This window comes from Coenobita brevimanus, chromosome 108, assembly GCF_032717465.1.
Source record: "Coenobita brevimanus isolate Jiangsu-jjx chromosome 108, ASM3271746v2, whole genome shotgun sequence".
NCBI lineage: Eukaryota > Metazoa > Arthropoda > Malacostraca > Decapoda > Coenobitidae > Coenobita > Coenobita brevimanus.
In genome coordinates, this window is record NC_137061.1 from 3,755,516 (window position 1) to 3,782,081 (window position 26,566).

Genomic DNA, 26,566 nt, shown 5'->3' on the forward strand with positions numbered 1-26,566 from the left:
AGAGAGAGAGAGAGAGAGAGAAACGAGATGCGGAAAAGAGAAGGCAAGTAAAAAAGTGAGTGAATGTGAGAAAAGATGAGATAGGGAAGAGACAAGCAAAGTTAAGAAAAAACGAGTGAAAGTGAGAAGAGATACGGAAGAGTCGAGGGAAAAAAAAAAAAGGATTGTGAGAGAAGATGGGCTTTGGAAGAGAGAATGCAAGTACTAAAGAAAAGAAAAAGTTAGTGAAAGAGAGAAAGACATGGACAAGAACAGAAAAAATACCATGACGAATGAGAACCTGAACACACAACCATGACGAATGACAAAACGGAACAAAATGATGCTTGCAAGAAGATACACATAACGGGCTCTAACTCTCTATTTCAGTCAAGCCCTCAAGTAGCGATGACGTTATGGAAGGCAATATCAAACCCATCCAGTTCGAAGTCTCTTAATCTGAATGTCTGGAAATAACATAAATATAAATAAATAAATAAATGTCACTGGATCCAAGGGGGTTAAATTCAGCAACATTTCATTAGGATCTGACCCGATCTGGAGGTGTAAAGGAACTATTGACCAATATTGTGCCGTACTGATTATTTTACAGTTACCGTGGCTGAATAGTACGTGTTGGTTACATTCCTGCCAGAGAGAGAGAGAGAGAGAGAGATAAAAAACCTATACTATCTCCTTAATCACCACACCTTCCTTCTCACCTGTTCACCTCCTCCTCTTTTTCTCCTCTTATTTTTATTTCCTCTAAGTCAATACCACAAAAACCAGCAGCTACAACACCCACACTATCTCCATAACTGCCACACCTCTCTCTCTCTCTCTCTTTCTCTCTCTTTCCTCCTCCTCCTCCTTTTTTTTTCTCAACCAAAGTCAGTACAACAACAACCCTCATCACCCCTATAACTGCCACATCTTCCACCTCGCTCTCTTCTTCCTCTCCTTGTCTTATTTTCCTTTTTTTTCTCTCATTTTTTCTTGAATAAAAATAAGACCAAGAAAGAGGGAGCTCTACCACTCACACCATCTCCACACCTCCTTCCTTCTCATTCTCCCTTTTTACTCCATTAACCCTTTCAGTTCCATGATACTTCTTTTTTCATTCTTGGTACCCCCAGACGACAGTATAATAAAAGCCAATTACCACAATCTCTTCACAATTGCCCTGTCTCCCTTCTCATTCATCTTTTTTTTTTCCCCTTTTATTCCGCTAACACCATCAGTACCATTACGCCATTTATACATCATCATCATTATCATCATCATTATTATTATTATTATTATTATTATTAGTATTAGTATTAGTAGTAGTAGTAATAGTACAATAGTCCCTCTCTATGTACTGCATTCTCTCACCTGCAAATGACTGTAAATAAGAGCCGATACCACAAAAACCAGGAACTATATTACTACTGCTGGGCTACTGCTACTATTACTACTACTACTACTACTACTCTCTCTCTCTCTCTCTCTCTCTCTCTCTGTAAATTCTATGAACATATTACTACGGTTATTCCCTTTTATACGTTTCTCTATACCGCCAGAAATTTAATACCCACACCTCCATAGTTGCCTCATTTACCTTTTTCTTTTCCACACGTTCTTATCAAAGTAAAACATGACCCGCAAAACTTGGATTATGACACTCCCACCATCTTTCTTCTTCTCCTTTTGCTCCTCCTCCTTATCTACTTTCTTTTACTATCAATCTTGCCGAGGTAAAATAAAAGCCAGTATCATACACCAAGACGTTATAACACCAACACCATGACTATCAACATGACGAAGACAACGACGATGATAAAGACGACAGTGATGACAATGACGACGACGATTATAATGAGGAGCGAGAGAATATGTAAAGATATTCATTAAGGGCGGGTGATGAGCCGAACCGAGTGGAAATTGTGTGTAAAAAAATGGCTTGTGTGGTGGGGGAGGTTGAAGCATTTCCTCACCCTGGGGCGGTGGACGCTCTACGGGTGCGGCTCACTGGTAAACACTCGAGCTGGACACTTCCTACCACCCTACACTACACTACACCATAGCCATGCACTACACTAACTACACTACGCCAGTAACTCGCCCTATGCACTACTGAATGCACCCAAGTCCGTGGTACTGTTGGAGATAAAAGTTCCCATAATATTTAACCTCTTCTGCCGGCGATTTTAATTTTCTGACCAATATTCTTAAGCTGTGGGAGGCTTGGTAAGTTTCTCTCCCAAATGAAAATTCTCCCTGACATGATACGCCCAGGAGGAAAGTAATGGATATTCCCTAAATGTGCACAGTACGCAGGGCAACTGTATGCCACCTTTTATCCATAACTGTACAGTACATCTACATTTGGAAGTCGGTGGTACAGTGGATGGTAGGCTACACAGTAGAGGACGTGGCATCAGATACGAGCCTTTATAAGTCATCGTACAACACGTTAAACTACCTGAAACGAACTCATAAATAGTGGTCAGACTACAAGCTACCTTAGACATTCCCTCTGTCTCTACAAATGCTGACAGTGAGAAGCCTTTGTATCAAGTACTTCTGAACTCAACTTATAAATACGATAGGAAAAGACCAAACATCACTTTAAAAAGAGAGAGAGAGAGACAAACATTAAAATCAACCACATCAGAGAAACCTAAATTAATCAGGGAAGGGTCAAAACAAATGATTTTCCAGAAACAACTACTTAATTTGCTTATAATAATACGATCCACCCGCAGTATCAGAGTTTTTCCTCAAAGCGACAATCATAACTAACCGTTCTCCATACTGGACAAGTATAAATCGGGTTGGGGTGTCTGTAGAGCAGTGCCAGTGAAAGTGGAATTATTGTGGAGGTTAGGTTTGTGTTTAAATAAGTACTGTAAACGTCACCAGTATGAACGGACAAGGTGTGAATATGTGCTAGCTTATGAAACGACATACTCCCAGCACTCAATTTTAATGTTCGCCACGAATATATTTCGAACCCACTCCTAAAGCAATGCAAAACGAAAGACGAAAAAGGTACCAACTAGGCCGCCGTGCTTCCCATATAACGAAATTATCAAGACTAAATTAATACTTTACTTGAGTTCGTCAATGGCTATTATTATGCAGTGCACTTACTGTACTCTGAATTAATCATGCCGGGGACTTTGCAACCCATCAGATTTTGCCTTACTTTTAATACTATAAGCTACTGTATTTGTATAAGCAGTATCTGGTGTGTAAACTTTTCATCGTCGTCACCAGTAGGGGGATGGCTGCGGGAGAAAAAAATCTCAAAAATATTATATCCTGACATCATTTTCGTGCCTTTTTCCCTGTCACTCCTCTTACTTATCTGCCACTATACTGAACCATTTCCTCCGTAATACTTGTTTTAGTGTGCATTTTTCCTGTTTCTAGTTACCTTAACCTCGCACTTAGACACAATCCTTCGCATCTAATCTAGGTGAATTCCATTACTATTTCCATCTCTTTTCAAAGTATTTCCCATATATATTCCACTCTGTAGTTCTTTCTTTCATAACCAAGTTCTCCAGCAAAACACCGTTTCTCCTGCATAAGCCTGAAACTGGGCTGATACAGAACAATCATTAAGACGAGATTCCTCCCGTCGGATTTATTTCTGCAGGAAGACTAGAACACATGGTAAATATCTACACCCTCCTTTCTTTGTCTACCCTGCAAAAAGAATCCAAAGTTGCGTCAGAGAAGTGAATGTAACTTTGTGAACGAATATCCTGTCTGGAAATGGTAGTTCCTTCACCCTGTAACCTTGAACTTCTCCCTCCTTCTCATACGCAGACTATCGTAATATCTGCGCGCCATCTAATTAACCCTTTCAGCACCACGACATTTGAATCTTGCTACCTCCAGAAGATTTATGAACCTCTTCACTTCGATGACGCGTACTTTTTTAACCTACGACCAGACGATTTTATTTCAGTTAAGAATTACGTTTTTTTGGTGAAGGGGATACTGTGACTACATTTCACCTTTCTAGCTAAAAAAAAAAAAAAATGATATGAATAAAATCAGGAGCAGGAAAAAAATAAAATAAAAGACGCCACCACTCTCACGGGGTTTTACTTATAATGCTCTCACACTGAAAGAGTTAAAAATAGTACCCGTTACGCCATTCAATATGATTTTTGTTTAATTTACCCTTGCTGCACCCAGATTATTTTTTTCACCTTAGGAAAGACCTCTCGAAAAAAAAAGAGGGGGGGTAAAAGTCTGTTTAGGAAAGACCTCGTAAAATATGGGTTTAAGTCTGTATTTAGTAATCAAAATTTTATGCAAGACTGCTTTAGTAAGACCTCATGTTCATCTGTTTATTTTTTTTTTCTTTTTTTTTTCCCCTACAGTCTGCTGCTGCGTACAATAATTCTATCTTTTTCCACGTCAGTTTGTGTACTGAGTGGTGTACCTTGTCACTTTTTCTTGTCGGTTCGAGTGGAAGATTCGGTGGGTAGAGGAGAGCTTTCGTCTTAGCTATCCTTGGTTATTCTACTAGTTTGCTCACATTACTGTTTGAGCTGCCTAGCGTGAACATTTATCCTCTCATGTTCTCATGTTCATTTTCCTCTTTTACAATGCGTTCCCATCGTAACTCCACCTTCTGTATGCCTTATCTCATGTTTATAATCCATGTATTTATAATTACTATTTCAAGTGAACAACCTTTTTTTTTTTTCCCAGCCAACAGAATTATCGCAATACGCGCGTAACAACAACGTATCACATTAGAGGTGACCGGGATGGGAAGGGGGTACGCCCAAGACCTCAACCGCAGTTACCGCACCCACCTCCCCGCCCCGTCGCCACCTCCTCACCACTCCCCCACGCGAAACAAGTGACTAACGCACCATGGCATTTCGCCCTGAGGAAGTCTGCCTGACCTTCACAAATTTCCTACGACTCTGAATGTTCCTCCTGTTACCGACGTCATACAACAGGCCTTCAGGTATAATCAAACGGCGGTATGCAGCCAAGGCCAGCCTGTCCTGATCTCTGAAAGCGGATTTCATGTTGTCGGCAGATATTTCCGTTGCCGGGGATAGAACGCTGCCTTATAAGGAGTGTCCGCCCGCTGCCATGGCAACGGGGCTCGGCAGGAAGGGGGGGGGAGGATCCAAAGTGAACGAGAGAGAGAGAGAGAGAGAGAGAGAGAGAGAGAGAGAGAGAGAGAGAGAAATACACACATACAAAAATAAATTCGTCTGGATGTAGCAGGAACAAGAATAAATTAATCATCATACTGACACTGTTACTAACCCCTTCACTTTGCTAGGTCTTTTTGAGGCGAGCAAACTCGTCTAGAGGTAGAAAGAACAAGTAAAAGAAAAATATCATCATAATAAAGGAATTGCTATAAGGAAGATTCACCCTCAACAGTCGTCCCCTAAGGAGAAAATCGTCGGTAGGCAACAAAAACAAAGACAATCCTGAATCACTACATAATACGATTAATTACTCCTCGCAAGTTCGAGATAATTCTATACATGTTTTACTCTAAGCTGGCCTAAAATTGCCATCTCTCCCTCCTGAATGCAGGGTTGTATTAATCGATGAGGATTAGAATATCATGCTAGTCACGAAGAAGTGCTGAGATGGCGGCAGAGTTGTAGCATTGTCTTGTTGCGTCTGAGCTTCGTAAGTCAAAACAGAACGAAGCTACGTCAAGTTAGTGTAAAAGAAAATATTTGATTCCAACTAACGTCAGACGGTTTTCTTCACCTTAAGCGTGTTGATACTGGCACCTTTAAGTCTCTCACGGCTCAGGCAACTCTAGCGTTAAAATTCCAGCTAATGCCAGGCAATTTCAGCTGAAAGTGAGTATAACAGCGCAAGTGTGTTAATTATATCCTCATCCAATGCACTAACACTGGTATGAGTAAGTATTTGTATCCTCAGCCATAATTCCTACTTTTATACGCATACTAAGTTACCATCATCATCACCACCATCATCATAATCATCATCATCATCACCATCATCATACTCATCATCATTATCACGATCATCATCATCACGATCATCATTATCACGATCATCATCATCATCATCATTATTATTACCACCATCATCATAATCATCATCATTATCACAATCATCATCATCCTTTCTCACTTCGATGTGATCATGATAACTTATATACACACAGAAAGACATGTAACGAAAGAACAAGATCTTTTATCAGTGTCCAATAAGTCATACATCATTATGTTCACTCAACATTAAAATAACGGGAATATCGAGAGTCAACCTCATACACAAAAGCATCCTCACTTTTATCTTTTTTTTTTTTTTTTTTTTTATAATAAACTTCCAAACTGCCTGAAAGATCCAGCCATTTCGTCGACTAAACAGAGAGAGAGAGAGAGAGAGAGAGAGAGAGAGAGAGAGAGAGAGAGTCTTGCCTGGTGTAGCTCCATACATACAATATTTATCAATTTCTCTTATTTTCTTTTTTACTTCCTTAACTTCCATATATACAATACCTTTTTTTTTTCCTTCCTCAACTTCCACACATACAATGTCTATCAATTTCTATCCTTTGTCAAATCCCGTGCTTCCTTAACTACCACACGTCTATTTTTGGTCCAGTCACTGGCCACATCCTACCACCTTCTTCTAGGCTTTCCTCTGGCTGGGTTAGAGAGAGTTTCCATTTACCCCTTCACTTACAGAGGTCTCCCCCAAAGAATATCTAATCGACTGTTCCAAATTCAGAAAAAAAAAAAAAAAAAAAAAAAAAGGTATAATGAGTGAACTAGGGACCGGATTCACAGACACAATGCGATGTGCCCCCTGTCGTAACTCCGAATTGCTTTTACGGGAAGGAAAAGGAAAGTGTCTTCTTCTCCTGCTCATAGTGGTATAACGAATCGAATTCACAGGAGGAATGTCATATCGCCAGAGGAAACTTTCACAGTCATCAGAGGAACTTATCACAGTCATCAGACGAACTTATCACAGTCATCAGAGGAACTTATCACAGTCATCAGACGAACTTTATCACAGTCATCAGAGGAACTTATCACAGTCATATCAGTGGACAAAATCTCAGTCATTCAGAGGAACTTATCGTAGTCAAAACAGAGGAACTTTTCATTGTCATCAGAGGAAATTATCAGTGACAAGAGGAAATTATCACGGGCTTTTCTTTCTTTTTGCAGGAAGGACAAAAAAATGAGAGGCAGACTCTTCCCATGAACTGTTTTCCCTGCAAACTAACATCTGAATTACAAGAAAATTAGTCGTGAGCATGTTTGTGAATCCAAGCCTCGTGTGAAAATTCTTCATATGCTTCGCTGTGTGTCTGGTAATTCTGAACACCTGAAATTTCTTGATGTCGAATTACCCTACTTCACTAAGGGACATACGGAATATCAAACACGGTATGTCTGTAAGGCTCTGTTTTCTTAAGAGGCAACGTTTCGCCTCATGTGTGGATGAAACGTTTCCTCTAAGAAAATAAAGGCCTTTACCTCCAAATGGTAGGTGGTGGCGACCACCATCCACTCACTTAATGTAGTGCTGCCTACTTCTTCCTTCACCTTTATCGTTCTTTTTCTATGTCTGCCCTACTCTCTTCCTATTTCTCCCATCTTTCCCGTCACTTTTTATTAATCTCCTTTTCTTTTCAGGTGGCTTTACATTGAGTGACAAGCCACGAAACCATTTACAACGATGGGTGGTAACCATACAACCATCCCAACGTGTCAACAAGTGGGTCTGCGGATGGCTAGTACCCCTTACCGTAAAACCACTAACTCAAAGACAAACGGCCACCCTTTACGGGAGTATGGCGTCTGGCTATAGACAGATGGACCTCCAAATGACGCCTGTCAGACATAACAGCCCTATTAACGGTATTTCTGACCAAGGACAGTACTGTCGGAAGTTCAGGGGGATTTCAAGCATCTCTTCGATACCTGTTTATTATACTGTATATTGTACATTAACCCGGTAATTACGAGACATCTTTCCTGAGCTGAGCACGAGTAAAACCGTCTGACTGAAGCGGGAATTAAGGTCTTCACAAGAATTTAGTATACATATCGTCATCGTCTTTTTTTTTTTTAAATTGCTTGACAGGTACCTCTTCAGCTAAACATATTGCCTGGCGATGGCAAGTATGACAAAAATCATCATCGTAGTGAAGGGACTAATACCTTTCTGTATGCCACTCATGCAAACAATGTCTGTATTACAAAGATATCAATAACGAACACGATTTTCTTCATGCGTAAGAGACAAACTAGATATTAATAACTTTTAACGTGTTAATAATTAAAACAATATCAATGTTCCAAAGATAACAACAACAAATAAGATAATATTCAGACGTAATAATATAACACAGATCACTAAGGAACACATGCTTCTGAGCCCACGAAAGACAAGTTCCTTCAGTGTACCTTTTTTTTTCATTTTTCCACATTTTCTTATCCTGGGGTGTCTAGGTTAAGTTAGATTTTTCTTAGTCTCAGGTTAGGTTAGTTTGTTAGGAGTAACGTTAATCTGTTAGGTTTGTCAGTTAGGTTAATCTGTTAGGTTAGTTTGTTAGTCAACTAGGATAATCTATTAGGCTAAGTTGGGTTGGGTTGGGTTGGGATGGGTTAGGATGGGTGGGGTGGGGTGGGGTGGGGTGGGGTGGGGTGGGGTGGGGTGGGATGAGTTGGGTTGAGTTAGGTTGGGTTATAAAAAAAAAAAAAAAAAAAAAAAAAAAAAATCCATCCTGGAAAAACCAAACTTAATGTGAAGTGCAAAAATGGTAAACAGAACGGAAATCTACGTCCAGGAACAGGGAGGCGGGGCAAGCTGAGGAAATACACACAGTCAAAAAGTATCCCTCAGAAGGGTTCCATAAAATCCTAAATAATCAGTACAGTTCGTGATGTCCCGACCTCATCAACCAGTATTATCTGACTATAAAAATAAATTAAGAAAAGAAAAAAAAAAAACAGTATCGCGTAGGTGGGATATCCGAAACGACCCATATAGCTTGTGGTCCTAAAATTAATCTATTACCATGTGAATAAGCACAGAATAACATTTCAAGCACGCGACATACAGAATCCTAAGAAAGAAGGTTTGCCAGTGTGGGGAAATATCATCGGGTACTTGCCAGTAGCCATCGTCAGTGGTCTCACATTGGTTCGTATCAAGTGTGCACCAATATCTTCTTGATACACAGTACACGACAAAAATGATCACTAGGAAACTTCATGCAAGCAATGTATGGCATTCTCACCAAGGCAAGTCTAATACTGTGGGGTACAGTCATCGGGCATAATCGCAACAGCCATCGTTTGTGGTGTCATTGTTTGGCGTGAAAATTGCACTGATAAGGACCTTCCACCCGTGACACAGCACCCGTCTAAAGGAAATGTACAATTGGCGAAATTCGATGAAAACCCTATCTCTAATAGTGTGTGTTTCAGATATTTCGATTTTTCCGCTATGTATTCGTCAAAATTGAAGAAGGTTTGTGTATTTCTGTTTGTACAATCAGCACGTTCGATCAAAATTTGCAGCACTCAACGAATGCAACATCAGGTAACAGACAGGTAAGACAGACCTAAACATCCTGTAACATCATGCAAATATAAATGTACGGCAGATGATCACAAAACGATTTCCTCTCCCTCAAGCTATCTTAACTCTGATGTGACATGACAGCATGCATTATTTCATTACAATTATTTATTATTCTTATTCTTTTTACTACTACTACTACTACTACTACTACAGTACTACAATTCCTACTACTACTACTATCACAACTACTATTACTATTACTACTACCACTACTACTCATGGTGGTCGAGAAGGCAGAATTCCCGTCCGAAAGATGATCGTGAGTGTATGGATTAAATTCCTACGAGATGAATGGAAAGCTGTACATCATATATTGCAATGCCACTATGGGGAGAGCCATGGCCAACCTTCATTCAAAAACTTCCTCCCTAAGAGAAGAATCATCTTTAAGAAGAAAAATCAGTGTTCAAAAATGACATCGTAGTACAGAAGAGTATTACTGGAAGTAGTTTATAATTCCTTCAGGCATTAAAAAAAAAAAAAAAAAAAAAGAGGTAGGCGGAACATAAAGACGCCATCGTATTTCCTGGGCCTGCGGCGCTTTGGAACAAATGACCTTTTGGAGCAATCTCTCTCTCGTTCTCTCTCTCTCTCTCTCTCTCATTCCTTCCACAGTACAATTTCCTCCGACTAATCTTGAAGTAATTTCTTAACTATCTTCACAAAATTCCAGCTTAATATTTAGGTTTCAACCCCACGTACTCCACTATCTCTCTCTCGTTCCATTTCTTCTTAACCCTTCTAAGGTACCTGCTCCACTACCCCGTCCCTTCATCCTCCTCCTCTTCTCTTCTCTTTCCCATCTTTTCTCCCTCTCTTCCACTCCTTCTCCTCATTATTTTCCTCTTCTCCTCCTTCTCTGTATATTCTCCTCCTCCTTCCTTCCCTTTCTTCTCTCCTTCTCCTTTTTCTCTTCTCCTACTTCCTCGACTCTTTTCTTCCTCCTCCTTTTCTCTTCTCTCTTCTGGTCCTTTCTCCTCTTCTCTCCTTCTTTCTTCTCCTCCCTGTCTTTCTCCTCTTCTCTCCTCCTTTCCTTCGCCTTCCCTACCAATTCCATCCCTTTTTTCCTTCCTCCTTTCTTACTATACTTCTCCTCCAACTCCTTACTCTCTCCCTCTCCTCATTCCCTTCCTTCTCAACTCCATCCCTTCTTCCTACTCCCTATCTTCGTTCTCTCCTTTCCTCCTTCTCTCTCCTACTCCTCTCCCACTTTCCTTCCTCTCATTTCCACCCTTTACCCTCATCTTTCACTCTCCACTTCCCTTCCTCTCCTCCCTCTTCTCTTACTCCTCTCTTCCTCTTTGCTTTCTACTCCTCCATCCATCCCATCCCACCGTCTCTCCTTCCTCTTCTCCTCCTCCTATTCCTCCTACTCCCTACCCTCTTCTTCTCCTCCTTCCTTTCTTCCTCTCCTCTTTTTGCTTTCCTAACTTATTCATTATTCCTAACCTTCTGATAATAGAGAATAAGTCTATCTCTTAATATTAAAGCCCAACCACATGTTAGACCATTATGTCTGTGTAGTCTGTGTATCTATGTAACCCCATCAGAACGGAAGCGAGCCTCACCCTGTCTACTATAGGAAATCCCAACATGGCGCTCGCTCTCTCTCTCTCTCTCTCTCATTATCCAAGAGCAGTGTTGTGACAGCTTGGAGGAAAACGAAGAGAAGCAAGAGGAAGGGGGGAAAAGAAGTGTAAGAGATAAAGAAAATGAGGAGGCAGAGGAAAGAAGTACAGAAAGAACTGAAGGGAGGAGGAGGAGGATTACATAGGAATGCAAACAGCAACAGACCTTATAGTCCTTTCGAGGCTATTTGTTACAAAGAAGACTACGACTACAAAATCTAACTCAACATGCTGAAGGATAAGGATAGTAAAGCAAGAAGGTTTCCCCCACCCCCAAACCCTCCAGGAAAAAGTGAGAAAAACCACCATGCAGCATGGAAGAACTGACATGGAAATTTCATAGGAAATACTGGAAAGGAAAAGTCACATTCTATAATACTTTATCTATAAGGTACCAGTCTGAGTAACCTGAAAGAGAAAGTAATCATATAAACTAATAGTTATGGCATGATATTATAGACAGGTATGTTGAGTTAATGGGGCGTCTGTAGACAACGTGGAAACTAAAGTGCACAGTGTGGATGTTTGGGAGGAGGAGGAGGAGGAGGAGGAGGACAGGGGAGTGGTAACAGACGGGGAAGGAAAGAAGGTGAAGAGTGTAAAGGAAAGGATAGTTAATGGGGATTGAGCTGGTTGAATAAACTGTGTATGGAAGAGTGAATGCCAACTATCTGGCATCCCTTTATTAACCTGACAGTCAAAGTGGCACTGTTGGTGACGTATTGGTAATTATGAAGCTACTTGTCGAAGTGCACCAGTAAGGTGGAACTAAGATTCTGAGGGCCTGAATGGTACATGAATGGGCGTGTGGCCCATTTCATCACGCATACTGTTGATTAGTTCTCCAATTATCATACCTGCTTTTCCTTGCTTTCTGGGCCCTACCTTACCTCACCCACAGGTGGGAAAAGAGGCAGGATTATGATGATGATGAAGACAATGATAAATTTTATTTCTCTTTCATGCTGCATGGTGGACTTTCTCACTTTTCTTGTCAACTCAAGGTGAAAGAGAAGGGGAGGAATGAGAGAAGATAAGGGGGAAAGAAAGGAGGAAAGGAAAGAACAAGAGATGAGAAAGGAATGCGGTGACAAAGATAGATGGCAGAGGGGTTTGAGGTTGAAAAGAGAAGAGGACGAGGATGATGGGAAGGGAAGGAAAAGAAAGGGAAAGGAATGAGGATAGGGTTAAGAGGAGGAGGAGAGGGAAAAGAGGAGAGGGAGAGGGGAAAAAGAAGGTGAGGGGAGGGGGAGAGGGGGAATGGAAGGAGGAGAGGAGGAAGTGAAGGAGTACAAAGCAGTAAAAAGAAATGCAAACTGCCACAGACCTGTTGGTCCTTTCATGACAGTTTGGTATAAGGAAGTTTATAACAAACAAAAACTATTATATCAGCTAACGACAAGACTAGAAAAGCAGATGGAGAGTATCAGTGCTGACTAGAAAAGCAGATGGAGAGTATCAGTGCTGATGTGGTGACATAATACATCAAATCCTCATTCTATGATGAGGTTGTGTTTCAATGCCCAACGCATAATGATTTACCATATATCCAGAATTATAACACTGGTTCAACAGGGATACATTTTCGTCCGAGGGGTTACTCACCCAACACAACATAAAAACAAGTTTCCAACTCATCTAAACAGGCAGTTATTTCACTTCACTGTACAGTACGTCACTTCCTGCTTACCACCAAAAATAAGTCTGAAAACATGTTTCCAACTCCACTAAACTTGTTGCTATTTCACCTCAATGCACTTCTCGTACAGCTTCGACTCCAACATCACACTACTGTTCCATCACTGATGCATCCAATAGCGATGAGTTCAAATACTTTCTTGGAATAAAGAAATGACTGTATGTCTGTGCTGGTGATGGTATTGCAAAATTATACTGACCAGTGAGGCTTTATATGGGATCATAATGATCGTATAATAATCACAATATTAATACAGTAATACAGAATTATAACAATAATAATAATCTGGTCTTTTGTTTCTACAAAGCACCCGCTCTTCCACTAGGAATTCACTAGCGCTTGACACACACATACATTACTTTTACAATTACAAGAATTGTGATATCTCTGATATACAATACAAATTTGATCTGTAAAAGAGAGAGAGAGAGAGAGAGAGAGATCTATAACTTTAAGTCACAATCACGATATGCTGTTGACAACATAGCTCATATGCGAGAGAACAGATGGAGATCTCAATCTGTTATTTAAAAAAAAAAAAAAAACTGACCTGTGTTTCTAGGAGGTAGCAGAGGAGGAGTCTTATCCGGGCCCACTATACCTGCAAGACAGAGTTATACACACAATTACTTTGTACTCATGGATAAATGTTTGCAATTTTTACCCCTTCAGTCCAATGACCATATAATAGTTTCTTCTTGCTAACACCAAATGATGTTTTACTCAGGAAGGGTTTCTGACAGTGAATGGGTTAATGAAGGATATAATTAACCCTTTCACTGCAAAATGTCTCCCCTAAGCTGGAAAGAAGTCATCTGCAATGAACAAGACTCCATTACCAGGTTCAGGGGGTTTAACCTGAAAGAGAGAAGATGTAAGCAAGCCCCCAATTTCTGACAACCTTTTAAGCAGTAGTTATGAAAGTTACTGGAGGGCAGCATGCATGCCACATTTCATGACACATTCAGCAGCAACACAGAGTTAGCAATCATGAATTACAATACTGCACTTTCATTATGAGTTTCACAAATTAGCCTACTGTCAGACAATGAGGACTTGCCAATACCTTTCGTACATTTACATAAACAATAATTTTGCTCTCATGCCTAAAAATACTTTTGAGGAAAAGACAGGATTTTTCTAGATCAAAAACCCATTTCTCTCATACTGAGAGTGATTAACACAGACTAGAAAAGAAAGTGAGACACTCCTTGACCACCACGGCATTCAAAGGAGGTCTGGGAGAACACATCTCAGGCCAAGGAGGTGAGGGAAAGGGTGTGAATTCTGCTATATGCCATAAAGGCAGGGTAGCCTCTCCCATGGTTGATAATGAAATGCCTCCCCTTCGAACTTCCCACTATAACAGATAGTTCCTGCCTTTTAAACATAATCCCAAAAGCAGAATATCTAAACTGTCATACCAAGCTATAAGGTTAGCTGACTGGGTAGACTTGGAGCTCACATAAGGTGCCAAGAAGGAGATGGAAAAGGAACAGCATCTATCAAGTCAGGTTACTAGGTGCTGATGTGTCCATCTCTCTCACCATGAGAGAAAAATGAGAGTTGGGCCCCCCATAAATCTTTTTTTTTCCCTTCCATTGATACACTGAGATATTCACTGAAAAGTTTCCCAAATATGGATACAGGAAAGGCATGGGTGAAAAAATGCTTATCATTTTCAACCCACTAAAGAAAAGTGGTCCTGCATCTCAACAGTTATATTACAAAATCAAAGTAAATGTAAGACACATTAGTACTCTGAGTGGTTATGCTGTCTGCAGTCATCAACAAACCACTATCCTATTACATAATATTCCATGTATGCAGGGAAGACTTCTGCAGCAGATTATTCCACGTAGGTGAACCCAAACTTTACTTTCTGGTCAGTCATTAAAACCATATTGCAACTGTATGAAGCACAACCTCTTCCACTTTCAAATGGGACAGTTAGCACTGCCAGTCCACCTATCTGAATGTTGTGAACCAAAACTGTGGTTGGCAATCAAGAAATGATGACTGGCAGGTGGCATGATGTGACAGCTAAAGTCTCATGGATGGTGTGAAGATCCACTATTACTGGCTTCATGAACAGGAACACCTCTAGGGGAGAGGCAGCACTGCTCTTAATATCTGCAATCCTATCATGCAAAGGCAGTTTTGAGTTATATTAGTTAGCAGTCCTAGAAACTGCAATGATCAGATAAAGTGTTGCCCAGACATGTACCTGTATTCTATTAGCTATTACTTAAGGGCAGTGGGTGGCAGTGTTCACTCATACCAGCAGCTAAAAGGGGTCGCCAGCGAATAAACAGTTGCCAAAAGTTTAATGCCCCCAAGTGACATGGATTACAATCAAAGCTCCTGACAACAGTGACCACAAGGACAGCACCTCAAAACATCATGTGAAAAGGGAACGGAAACAGTAAGGAAGGGGGCTGTCACCAAAGACTTCAGCCTTTCCAATCACCACAAACAAATGGTGGTTGCCTCAGTTCACCCAACAATGGTAATAAGCAGAAAGGAAATAAAGAGGCCATTAAAGTTACAACATACAACTCTGGTGAGGGATGATGCAGCAGCACCTTAAAGGACTACTAATGATAACACAATGAAAACAACCACCAAGGTCTGAACCTTGAACACGTAAATAATCAGTGACACCTCAAATGCACCAACATCCCATACCAGGCACATCACTCTCCTTCTTCCATAGACATCACATTCTCTTTGCTCACAATAACTGGAGGTCACAGTCAAGAGGCTCACCACTCACCACCATCTGGGTGAAAGAACTCAAATTCCCCTCAGATTACCTTCCTGTCAGGTTACCTTGTAGTCATTTGGAATACACACCAAACTACAGCAATAATGCATTTCTTACACAAACTACAAGAAATGAAACTGGACAAATTTCACAAAAGAAACAGAACAACACTTCAGCACAATAAACAGCATACCCATCACCAACACAGACAGGCATATAACAAAATTTCATAAGATCGTATTTAATGCAGACAAACACCATATCCTATCTACCTATTGCCAGATGCCTTAATCCCATTAGGGGTAGCCACAAACAAACCGCCTCCATGTCACCCAAGCCCCCGCCATTTCACTGCCCTGCTCCCAGCTCACACACACACCCTCTCTCTTATACTTCTCCACTCCATTCCTCCATCTCATCCTTCCCCTCCCCCTCCCTCTCTCCCTTTTCACCTCATTCACAGGCATTCTCCTCATTAGTCTCTCGCTCTCCATCCTCTCCACATGGGCAAACCACGTCAATGTATTTCTCCTAACGCTTTTTATCACATCCACATCCACACCACAACACTCCACTTCCTCATTTGTCAGTGTCTCTCCATGTAACTCCATATGCTCCTCTCAGATAACTCATTTCCACTACTCTCACTCTTGTCTTGTGTCCTTCCAACAAGGTCCAAGCTTCACTTCCATACATCAGAGATGGTATCACAATAATGTCGTGCAGTGACTCATTTACTTCCATGATCATATCCCTGTATCTTATCACTGCTTTCAAAGGACCAGCAACCTTTCTTCCCTGTTAAATCATTTCAGGCACTTCATCCTCCAAGCTTCCATCCTTACTCATCACACTACCGAAGTACTTATGTGCACCTACGTTTTCCATTTCCTCATCATCCAACATCACTGTACATCCAGTGACTTCATTTCTCTCGAAGACCATAACTTTACTCTTCCCTACATTCACCTTTAGATTCTGCTTCTTACACACTCTTCCAAACTCATTCACCGAGCCTTGCAGTTCCCCTCTGTCTTCATTTAACAATACAGTATCATCTGCAAATAATAGTACAGGGAGGTTCCAAACGTTGCTCTATCTCTCATTAAAGCCACTCCAAGATAAACTACCCTACCTTGTATCTCTTTTATAACCCCATCCATATTACAGACTGAACAACGATGGAGACATGACACATCCCTGTTTCAATTCAACATTCAAACAAAAATTCACTCAATTCACTATTCACATGCACTGCAGCCTTAGCACCCTCATACATACTCTTCGTGGCATTCAACAACTTCCCATTTACTCCATATATTCTTAATATTTTCCACATTCCTTGTCTCTCCACCCTGTCATATGCTTTCTCCAAATCCTTGAAGGCTGCATACAACTTTCTTCCTTTCTCTAGAAACTTTTCCACTAAAGACCTAAGAATGAGTATCTGATGTACACAACCTCTTCCCTTCCAAAAACCTCCCTGTTCTTCACCAACTAATTCCTCTGTTATTTCCCTAATTTTGTCAATAAGTATCCTACCATACACTTTCCCTATTACAATAAGAAGACAAATGCCCCTATGATTACCACACACTTCTCTATCCCCACTGACTTTCAATTCTCCAGGATTATACTGGTACCTTCCTCTCAGGCCAATCTGCACATCTTCCATATTCATTCTACTACTCTCTCTCTCCCCCATGCTTCAGTATTTAACCTTACACTCCATCAATTCCCCATTTTGACTTTCTTCACTGTTCCCACTACTTCCATCCTATTGATTTCTTTCCCTCTTCTCACATCCCTCCTTCTCCCAGCCACTAATCCTTGCATCACTTTCATTCTCTATGTTTAACAGTTCTTAGAAGTGTTCTCTCCATCTCCTCACTTTTTCTCCTTTCTCCACTAGCACTCTACCATTTATATCTTTCACTCCCCGACTAACTTCTATATCACCCTGTCTTACTCTCTTTACCTCTTTCCAGAACATTTTCTTACATTCCGTCCACTTTACACTCATATTCCTAGCAAAGTCCTCATCCAATCTCTTTTTATTCACTCTTATTAATCTTTTTACCTCACTCTTCCTCCCTACATATAACTCTCTCTTCCATCTCTAGACTTCCTCCATGCCCCTGCTTCCCATCAACTCACTATATGCTTTCTTCTTTTGTGCCACAGCTTGTCTCACCTCTTCATTCCACCATACTGTTCCTTGCACCCCCTTTCATCTTCTCTTCGCCCAACACACCACCTCACAAGCTGCACTGATTTCTTCTGTGAATATCTTGCACACACCTTCCACATCCCCCATCTGTTTCAAATCATATTTACCCAATTGCTCCTCCACTTCTCTTCTTATATTCTGCCTTTTTTCCATCCTCTTACAACCTTTCTACCCTCAAAGCCAATGAGGCAAAATTAGACATTACAATCCAAATTTTTCAATGGAAATTACTCACCTCAAAAACAATGTGGCTCTCTCAAATAAAACTTTGTGCCAAAAACACACAAAATGCCATCACAAGACTCCATCAATTAAACAATGAAAGTCTATCTATCTATCTATCTATTGCCAGACGCCTCAATCCCGTTCGGGGTGGCCACAAACAATCGCCTCCACGTCACCCTGTTCCCCGCCATTTCACTGCCCCGCTCCCAACTCACCCCCCCCCCTCTCATATACCTCTCCACCCCATCCCTCCATCTCATCCTCAGCCTCCCCCTCCTTCTTCCCCCCTCCACCTCACTCACATACACACTCTTCGTCAGTCTCTCACCCTCCATCCTCTCCACATGGCCAAACCACCTCAGTGTATTCCTCCTAACGCTTCCTATCACATCCACATCCACACCACAACGCTCCTTTATATTCTCATTTGTCAGCCTGTCTCTCCATCTGACTTCACAGGCTCCTCTTAAATAACTCATTTCCACTGCTCTCACTCTTGACATGTGTCCTTCCAGCAACGTCCAAGCTTCACTTCCATACGTTAGAGTTGGTATCACAATGAAAGTGACAACAAAATTATTATAAAAAAAAAACTGGAAAGTCTTTGTAACAGCACTCACCCACTCCACAGACCCCTCTTGGCTCGACAAAACATTTAACAATATCATTACATTACAAACAGGCTCCTTCAAGACCCATGCCACCATCGCCTCCAACACTTAAAACATCCTTTCTTACAAAGAACAAACAAACATACTCGGGAACCACAATGCAAACGTAAGTCACCTAACACCAACACACACTGAGTCTGAAAAACAATCTTCTCTGCATAGGCAGACCTTTTCACTTGACCATAGCTTAGCCCCCCTGACTCCAGAACAGACACAACATTACCAAGAAAATTTAAAATCCTACAAGCACAGCACATCAGCGACTGCTGTAGGGCCATCTTACAGGGATGCACAGTAGAGTACATACACCTTGTAGGGCTCTGGAGACCCCTCGTGGTTGACAGCACCTCACCTGGATCGCATCAGAGTCCTTCCCATGGCTAGGTGCATGGTAATGTGGGAAAGTTTAGCTTCCAGGTGGAGGCCACAGCTGCTCCACCTAGAGTGCAAAACACCACCATGTGTAGGCTGCCCCTCAGCACCATAACTCATAATTATGCCATTAATAAAAATAATCATCAAGCATGTAGGGATATATAGTATTCGCACTGCACATAACCCCCCAAATAATTCAGCATGTAGGGAATTATCAGCACTGGACTTGAGTCTCAACTGCTCAAGTACTCTAATAATAAACCAGAAAGTAGGCAGGACATATTGATGCTCTCTTGAAACACAACATAATACATCTCCAGGATAAAGGAAATCCATCCACCCATCATCCAAATCAGTATGGTACTGCTCCATTAGGAGCATATGAAGCCAGGGCTAGGCTACTCAGCTCATACAATGAAGGTGAGTGAACCACTGTTTGCCCCGGGCAGCATTACGTGGGCAATAAATCCCAAACACTCCTTGGATCACATCTGGTTGGAGTACCTAAACCACCAAGCAGCTAAAAACTGCTCAAGAGCAGTGAGGCTACTGCACTACATAAGTATACGGCACGAAGGTCCAACCACTCTTGATTTCCTTGTGTGCTTCAGGGAACTAGCCCTTAAATAGAAAAGTGCTCAAGTGTAACACAGAATCATAATAATGGAAATCACTGAATAAAATTAACAAATTACCAAGGAAATATATTAAAAAGTCATAGTAAAAGTCAGTCGAGAGAACTGGAAGGCAAGGTTCAGTACCATAGTACAGAAGGCACAAAAAATTTGTGGATCAAACACAGGCATGTTATTATTGTTGTTACTAAATCCAAGTCTTTCTGGCCAAGCAGAACCATCAACCACAGGAACACAACTGTTTCTGTGAGACCAGCATACAGGTACAGTACATACTTTGCAGAGAACAGGCACCCGCTTGTGAATGACAGCATCTTCCCCATGACAAAGGGCAGGGAAAAATAAGGAGGCCTGACTCCCAGGAGGATGACACAGCTGATCTGCTCCACCAACGTTGCACACTGTCACCACATGTAGATGTGTTCTCTTGAGGCTCCACATAATGCTGGTACAGAAAGCCCCCGGCATATGCAATCAAAGTGTTAACTTCGGCATCACAAGGCCCCTCTAACCCACTACAAAAAGGCTAAAGAGCTAACTAATCCCCCAAGCTGATCCATACTTGCCTATTAAAATCAGTGCCCAAGGCAAGTTGCAAACACTAGCATTGTAAAAGAACAGGGTTTCTCCAAACATGTATGTCAGTCACAAGTTAAGAGAGCTGATATATCATTAGAAACTTTGGGAAAGATATCCCTGCCTTTCACAGCATTTAGCAGACATTCACATGCCCTCCGACTCAGCCTCCTTTGACAAAGATGTGTTCTCTTGAGTCTCCACATAATGCTGGTACAGAAAGCCCTCGGCATATGCAATGAAAGTGTTAACCTAGCCTCCTGTGTATGAAGAATTGGCGTCACAAGGCCCCTCTAACCCACTATAAAAAAGCTAAAGAGCTAATCAAACCCCCAAGCTGACCCATACTTGCCTATTAAAGTCCCTCTGGGACCCCAACTTGACTACATACAGTATGTGCTTCCTAAGGTCATGTACTGTACAGAAGTAATGCAGATATAATACAGTATAGTGACATTTAAAAGGCTTAAAAGAATAGACATCTGGGGGAAAAACTAACTATGACAGACTCCAACTTGCTGACTAAATGCCTTCTGTGACCCCAACTTGGCTACAGACATGCTTTCTAAGGTCACACACTACTGTACAAACCATAAGACACTGGCATTAAAAAATAGTAAATATTATTATTATTATTATTATTAGCAGCAGCAGCAGCAATAGTAACCTCAGGTTCATCTAAACTGTGAACCCAGTAGGAGAATCAACTTGACAGATTCCAACTTGGCGACTGAAAACCTTTTGTAAGGGTCCTAGGTGATACTGTAGTTTCAAACCCCTAAGACCCTGGCAAACCCCTCAAATTCACAGTAAACCTCCTAAAATTCTTAACAAACAATGTTAAATTCTTGATCTAATTCAAAATGATAGTCACAATGCCAGCTAAATGTCACTGCATGGGTATTCTGAATCCCCTCAAAGATTTTTTGCCACAGTTGATGGGCACCTCACAAATTTTTCGACTGCTTGCATGCTGCTGCCTATCTGGAATAAGTACATGTGGGGCCCAGGTAAGTATGGGCTTACTGTAGTTAGTCAGGGGAAGGCATGATCCTTCTCCTAAGCAAGTATATCCATGGAGTGGGGTGAGACAGAGAAACAAAATTAAAATACACACCTGCAGAATTTGTTCCTCCACTATCAGCTCCCTGCAACAGAAAAATCAAGCTTAACAAAAGCAATTAAAGGCTTATTGGTAATTTAGTAATGATTAGCATAAGCATTCCACTGACAATCAAAATTTCTCACTAGTACAGCCATAAATAAAACATATTTTGTAGGTCCATATCATCTAGTTTTCCTCCACACAGAAGTAGCACTAAATACTAAGAGGCCAGTTATTTGCCTGTTTTAACAGGCATATAACTGGCCTATTAGAATTTAGTGTTTCTAAAGTTATACTGTATAATTATCTATACCATGACTGGAATAAGTTCCCTTGTTTACTAATTCCTCAAGCTGTTACAAAAATCACACAGACACTGGTTAATGAAACAGGGCAGTCACTTAATAAACCCTGCGAGTAAAGCACCTCACTCATCATGGCTTCCTCAAAATGAGAACCCCACACACAATGTGTGAGTCAACTGTCTCTGACTCCCTTCTTTTACTGCAACCTACCCACCTGCTAGGACTCTCTTTCCTCCCCCCTCCTCCCTCTTTTCTATTTTTAATATAAATACTACTATGTCAAGCTAAACTGCAGATACTCCCCTTCAGGTTGTTAAGCTTATTGTCAGAGTACATGTGAATGTCCTATAGCTTCTGTAATAAGTTTTTAAGAGCTTCTGAGGGTGTTAAAGAGAGCTTTGTACTCCTGGTCCTTTCCTCCCTTTTCCTTCAGAGTTTCTCTCACTTGATAATTCTCATTTCCTTTTTTTTCCCCTGTTTGCTTGCTTAGCCCAGGGTGTATTGGGCATCTATGTTTTGGCACTGGTTTCCCTTATCTTTACGCCTGCATTTCACTCTATGGAATCAAAAAGGCTCCCAGCTGTTCCTGGATACTGTTTGCCTATCTTTGCTTTACTAGCTTTCTTGCAGTTCCACACTTTAGGGGAGGATATTTCACATGCAGGGAAATACAACACTTGGATCAGAGCACTATAATACAAGCCCCCTCCTGACATCCATCCATCAATGGTATCCTCACACAGAGCTGACGAGTACAACTAACAAAGCATTGATCAGGACATCACCCAGTCCTCAGTTACCAGCTTAGATTAAGGCTGGGTGGCATCACAAATGACATGTATTCTGCTTGTAGAAGAGACCCAGACAACATAACATCCATTATGGAGCAATGCACAGAACATGCCACATTAAGACATAGTTACATCAAAGGTGTAGGGAACCTATAGACAATGCCATATGGGCCACTGCTTACCTGCAGACAATAGGTTTAGGTCTGCTCAGCCAGACAAAGCAGGGTTATGCAGCAACAACAACAACAATCCATGAGACCAAATCATCTCAAAGAATTATTCTTAATGCTTTCTAGCATATCCACATCAACACCACAGCAGTCCTTCACTTCCTCATTTCTCTTTCTGCTTTCTACATAACTCCATATGCTTCTCTCAAATAACTCAAATCCAATGCTCTCATTCTTAATTCATCTTTCCAATAGGGTCTAAGTTTTGCTTTCATACGTTAGAGTGGGGATCACAATACTCTCTCTCTCTCTCTAACGTAGGGATCACAATACTCTCTCTCTCTCTCTTTTTTTTTTACTTCCCTTTCCTTATCACTGCTCTAAGTGAAACTGCATCCCTTCTTCCCTGCTGTACCCTATCATGCACTTCATCCTCTAAACTTCCAACCTTACTTATCATACTACCTACATACTTGACAGCACCCACATTTTCCATTTTCTGACCATCAGCCCTCGCTATGCATTCATTGACTTCATTTCTTTCAGTGAGTGAGGAGTGGCTGAAAGAAGTTCAGGGAGCTGTTGCCTCTCCTGACACTGAGAGGGCTCTCCCTCCATGGTAAGGGATCTTTGTATGAGACATGTTAGGACTGCAATGCTGTATGGTAGTGAGACCTGGGCAGTAAAGGAAGATGATATTCGCAAACTCAAATGTACACAAATGACAATGATTAGGTGGATGTGCCATGCATCCCTCTGTGCAAAGCCTGGTGGGGCTAGGTTTATGATGGAAGCGTTTAATAATAATAATAATAGTAATAATAATAATAATCTGGCCCTTTGTTTCTCAAAAGCGCCAGTTCTTCCTTTTGGGAATTCACTAGCGTTCGACACACGTACATTATTTTTACAATTACAAGAATTGTGACATTTCTTGTATATAATACAAGCTACATCATATATACATGAAATTGGCAATAATTAAACCCTATAATCATCCGTCATAGTACCTCTCTCCAGGTCATAGCATTTTGAAAAAAGAAAGGCTTTCAGCTGTCTCTTAAAGGATTCAACAGTAGAGAGTTGTCTTATGGACAATGGCAATCTGTTATATAATCTAGGGGCTCTATATGCAAAAGAATGATCAGAGAAAGATGACTGGTAAATGGCTCCTGGCTCATCAAGACGCAAGGAATCATCTTCACTGCGTAACATCACACCTGGGCGTGTCGATGGGAGTTTTAACAATTCAGCAAGATACTTCGGTTCACCAAACTTAAGAACCTTGAATGTAATAAGACACAGTTTAAATTCAATTCTAGCCTTTACTGGTAACCAATGCAACTCAATCAGAAACAGGGTAGTTGAGGTTCTCGGGAGGAGACCAAAGATAAGCCGTGCCGCCCTGTTCAACACAGACTGAACTTTTGTTAGTATATTATTTGGAAGACCAACCTACAGTGAATTACAATAATCAACACGAGACAAGACCACTGCATGGACCAATGTTAAGAGGCACCGTCTATTCAGGAATTTTCTCACAGAGTACAGATTTCTGATATGCAAGTTACAGCCTCTTACAACCTGATTAATATGTTCTTTGTAATTTAACTTAGAATTAAAATAAACACCCAGATTTCAAACAGAACTGACTGGATGCAGCTGTGACACGCCAATGTTCAAAGCCAGAGCATTGTCAGTGTCATCACCCCTTCTGTTTCCTCTGATGATGATGATGATCTCAGTTTTACCATCATTCAGCTTAAGTTTCCTCTTAGCCATCCAGATCTTAATATCAGACATTAGAGATTCAAACTTTGTCTTAGTATCGTTGATATCTGACATCTTAACATAGAGCTGGGTGTCATCAGCATAAAAATGATAGGACACATCATGAGCATCAAGTAGAGACGATAAACTACTTGTGTAGATAGTAAATAGAATTGGACCCAAAACTGATCCTTGAGGGACTCCAAATAGAAGAGGAGCAGAATCAGAGCTAGCGTAATCAACAACCACTCTCTGAGATCTGTCCGACAGATACGACTTAAGAAGCAAAAGGGCACTATCACGAACACCATAAAAATACAGATCATCCAACAATAGTTTATGATCTACTGTATCAAAAGCTGCAGACAGATCCAACAGAACTAGGAGAGAGGACATCCCACTACAAGTGTTTGCCACCAAGTCACTCTGAATCCTTGTTAGTGCAGTTTCAGTTGAATGGTATTTTCTGTAAGCTGATTGAACAACAGGAACAACTCTGTTGTGTTCCAGTAGTGGTAAGAGTTGATCGAGTATGGCCTGCTCAATAATCTTGGATAAAAAAGACAGGTTAGAGACGGGACGATAATTTGTCATGCTCTCAACATCAAGGCCAGGTTTCTCAATTAGGGGCCTAAGCAAAGCACGTTTCTCAGACTGCACAAAATTACTTTCTAAGAAGCATCTGTTTATTATGTTGCAGATAAAGTCTGCAGCGTGCTCATACACATCAGGCAGTTGTGATATGTTACACGGATCGAGTAAGCAAAATGTTTTATTAAGTTCTCTGATGTAACATTTGACTTTGTTTACATCCAGCGGATGAAATGTTGAAAGCAAATGATCCCCGGTGCACCGTGGCTGTAAGTCAACTGAGTACGCTTCACTAGGAGAACTGCTGTCTAAATCACTTCTTATGCGAAATATCTTACTGTACTTGTAAAAAATGAAGCAAAATCAGAAGCCAACTGGGCATCAGATACAGAGGTTGGTTTAACAATTACATTCCTCCGACCAACCATATTGTTCACAACTGCAGACAGTTTTTTTTTATCACCACCACATGAATCAACTTTATTTTGATAATACCTAGCCTTTTGGGCTTTTACAGTGTGAACGACTGCTCTTCTCGCAAAAACATAACGCAAACGAGTTACTTCGGTCCGCTGCAAGTGCCACTAACGTTCTGCCCTTCTACGCTGTCTACGCAAAGAATTAATGGATGGACCATACCACGAAGAATTATCACGTACAGTGATTGTTTTTACTACCTCAGGACAATAATGGTCAAAAACTGACCTGAGCTCGTTGTTGTAAATATCAACCAATTCACCAAAAGAAAGACTTGAAGAATCGATGGAGTTTAAACGCTGATCAATTTCAAAACACATCAACTGGCGGTCAACATTGTTGTAATTTCTGAACCTGATGACCTTTTTATATGAAGGGGATTTCGGGACATCAAAACTAAGAGTGATCAGAGCATGATCAGAGATGAGGGGGTCAAATGAGTCAACCTCCACATCTGATACGCGCCTGCAACCAACAGGGGACAAGATTAAGTCAAGGACATGTCCTGAGACATGAGTTGGATTACTCACATGATTGAAAAAATTGTTCTAGGTGATCAACTCAAGGAATTCTAAAGAAAATGGTTTTGACTCTGGACTGTCAACCCAATAATCGAACTCACCACAAACAAGAAGTCCTCCAGGTTTAAGAGAAAACCCTTCAAGAAACTGCCCAAACTCCTCCATAAAACCTCGATCTCTGCCCGGATGACCTGGTCGATAGACAATTGCAATTCTAATGGTATTCTGATGGAAATTTATTAATACTTCCATAAATTCAAATGAAGATAGGGTCAGGTCTGAGTCGATGAGAGAAACATTTGCAAGTGCTGCCGGGTAGATGAGTGCTACGCCTCCTCCTGGATAGTCAGCAGCAGGCCTGGGAATACTAATAATAGAATGTGTCTTAGGCAAAGCATTACGAATAATATCGATATCAGACTCATAC

The 26,566-nt window shown here is 41.0% G+C and overlaps 1 protein-coding gene across 1 annotated transcript in view; it reads right to left on the reverse strand.

Moving 5' to 3' along the window:
• LOC145416880 (uncharacterized) overlaps nucleotides 1-26,566 on the reverse strand; it is a 151,069-nt gene that overhangs the window by 53,024 nt on the left and 71,479 nt on the right. The window contains exons 13-14 of the mRNA XM_080285746.1: nucleotides 21,527-21,557; nucleotides 13,481-13,531 (exon numbers count right to left, since the gene is read on the reverse strand). Coding sequence (XP_080141872.1) covers nucleotides 13,481-13,531; nucleotides 21,527-21,557 — 82 coding nt within the window. The remainder of the gene's footprint in view (nucleotides 1-13,480; nucleotides 13,532-21,526; nucleotides 21,558-26,566) is intronic.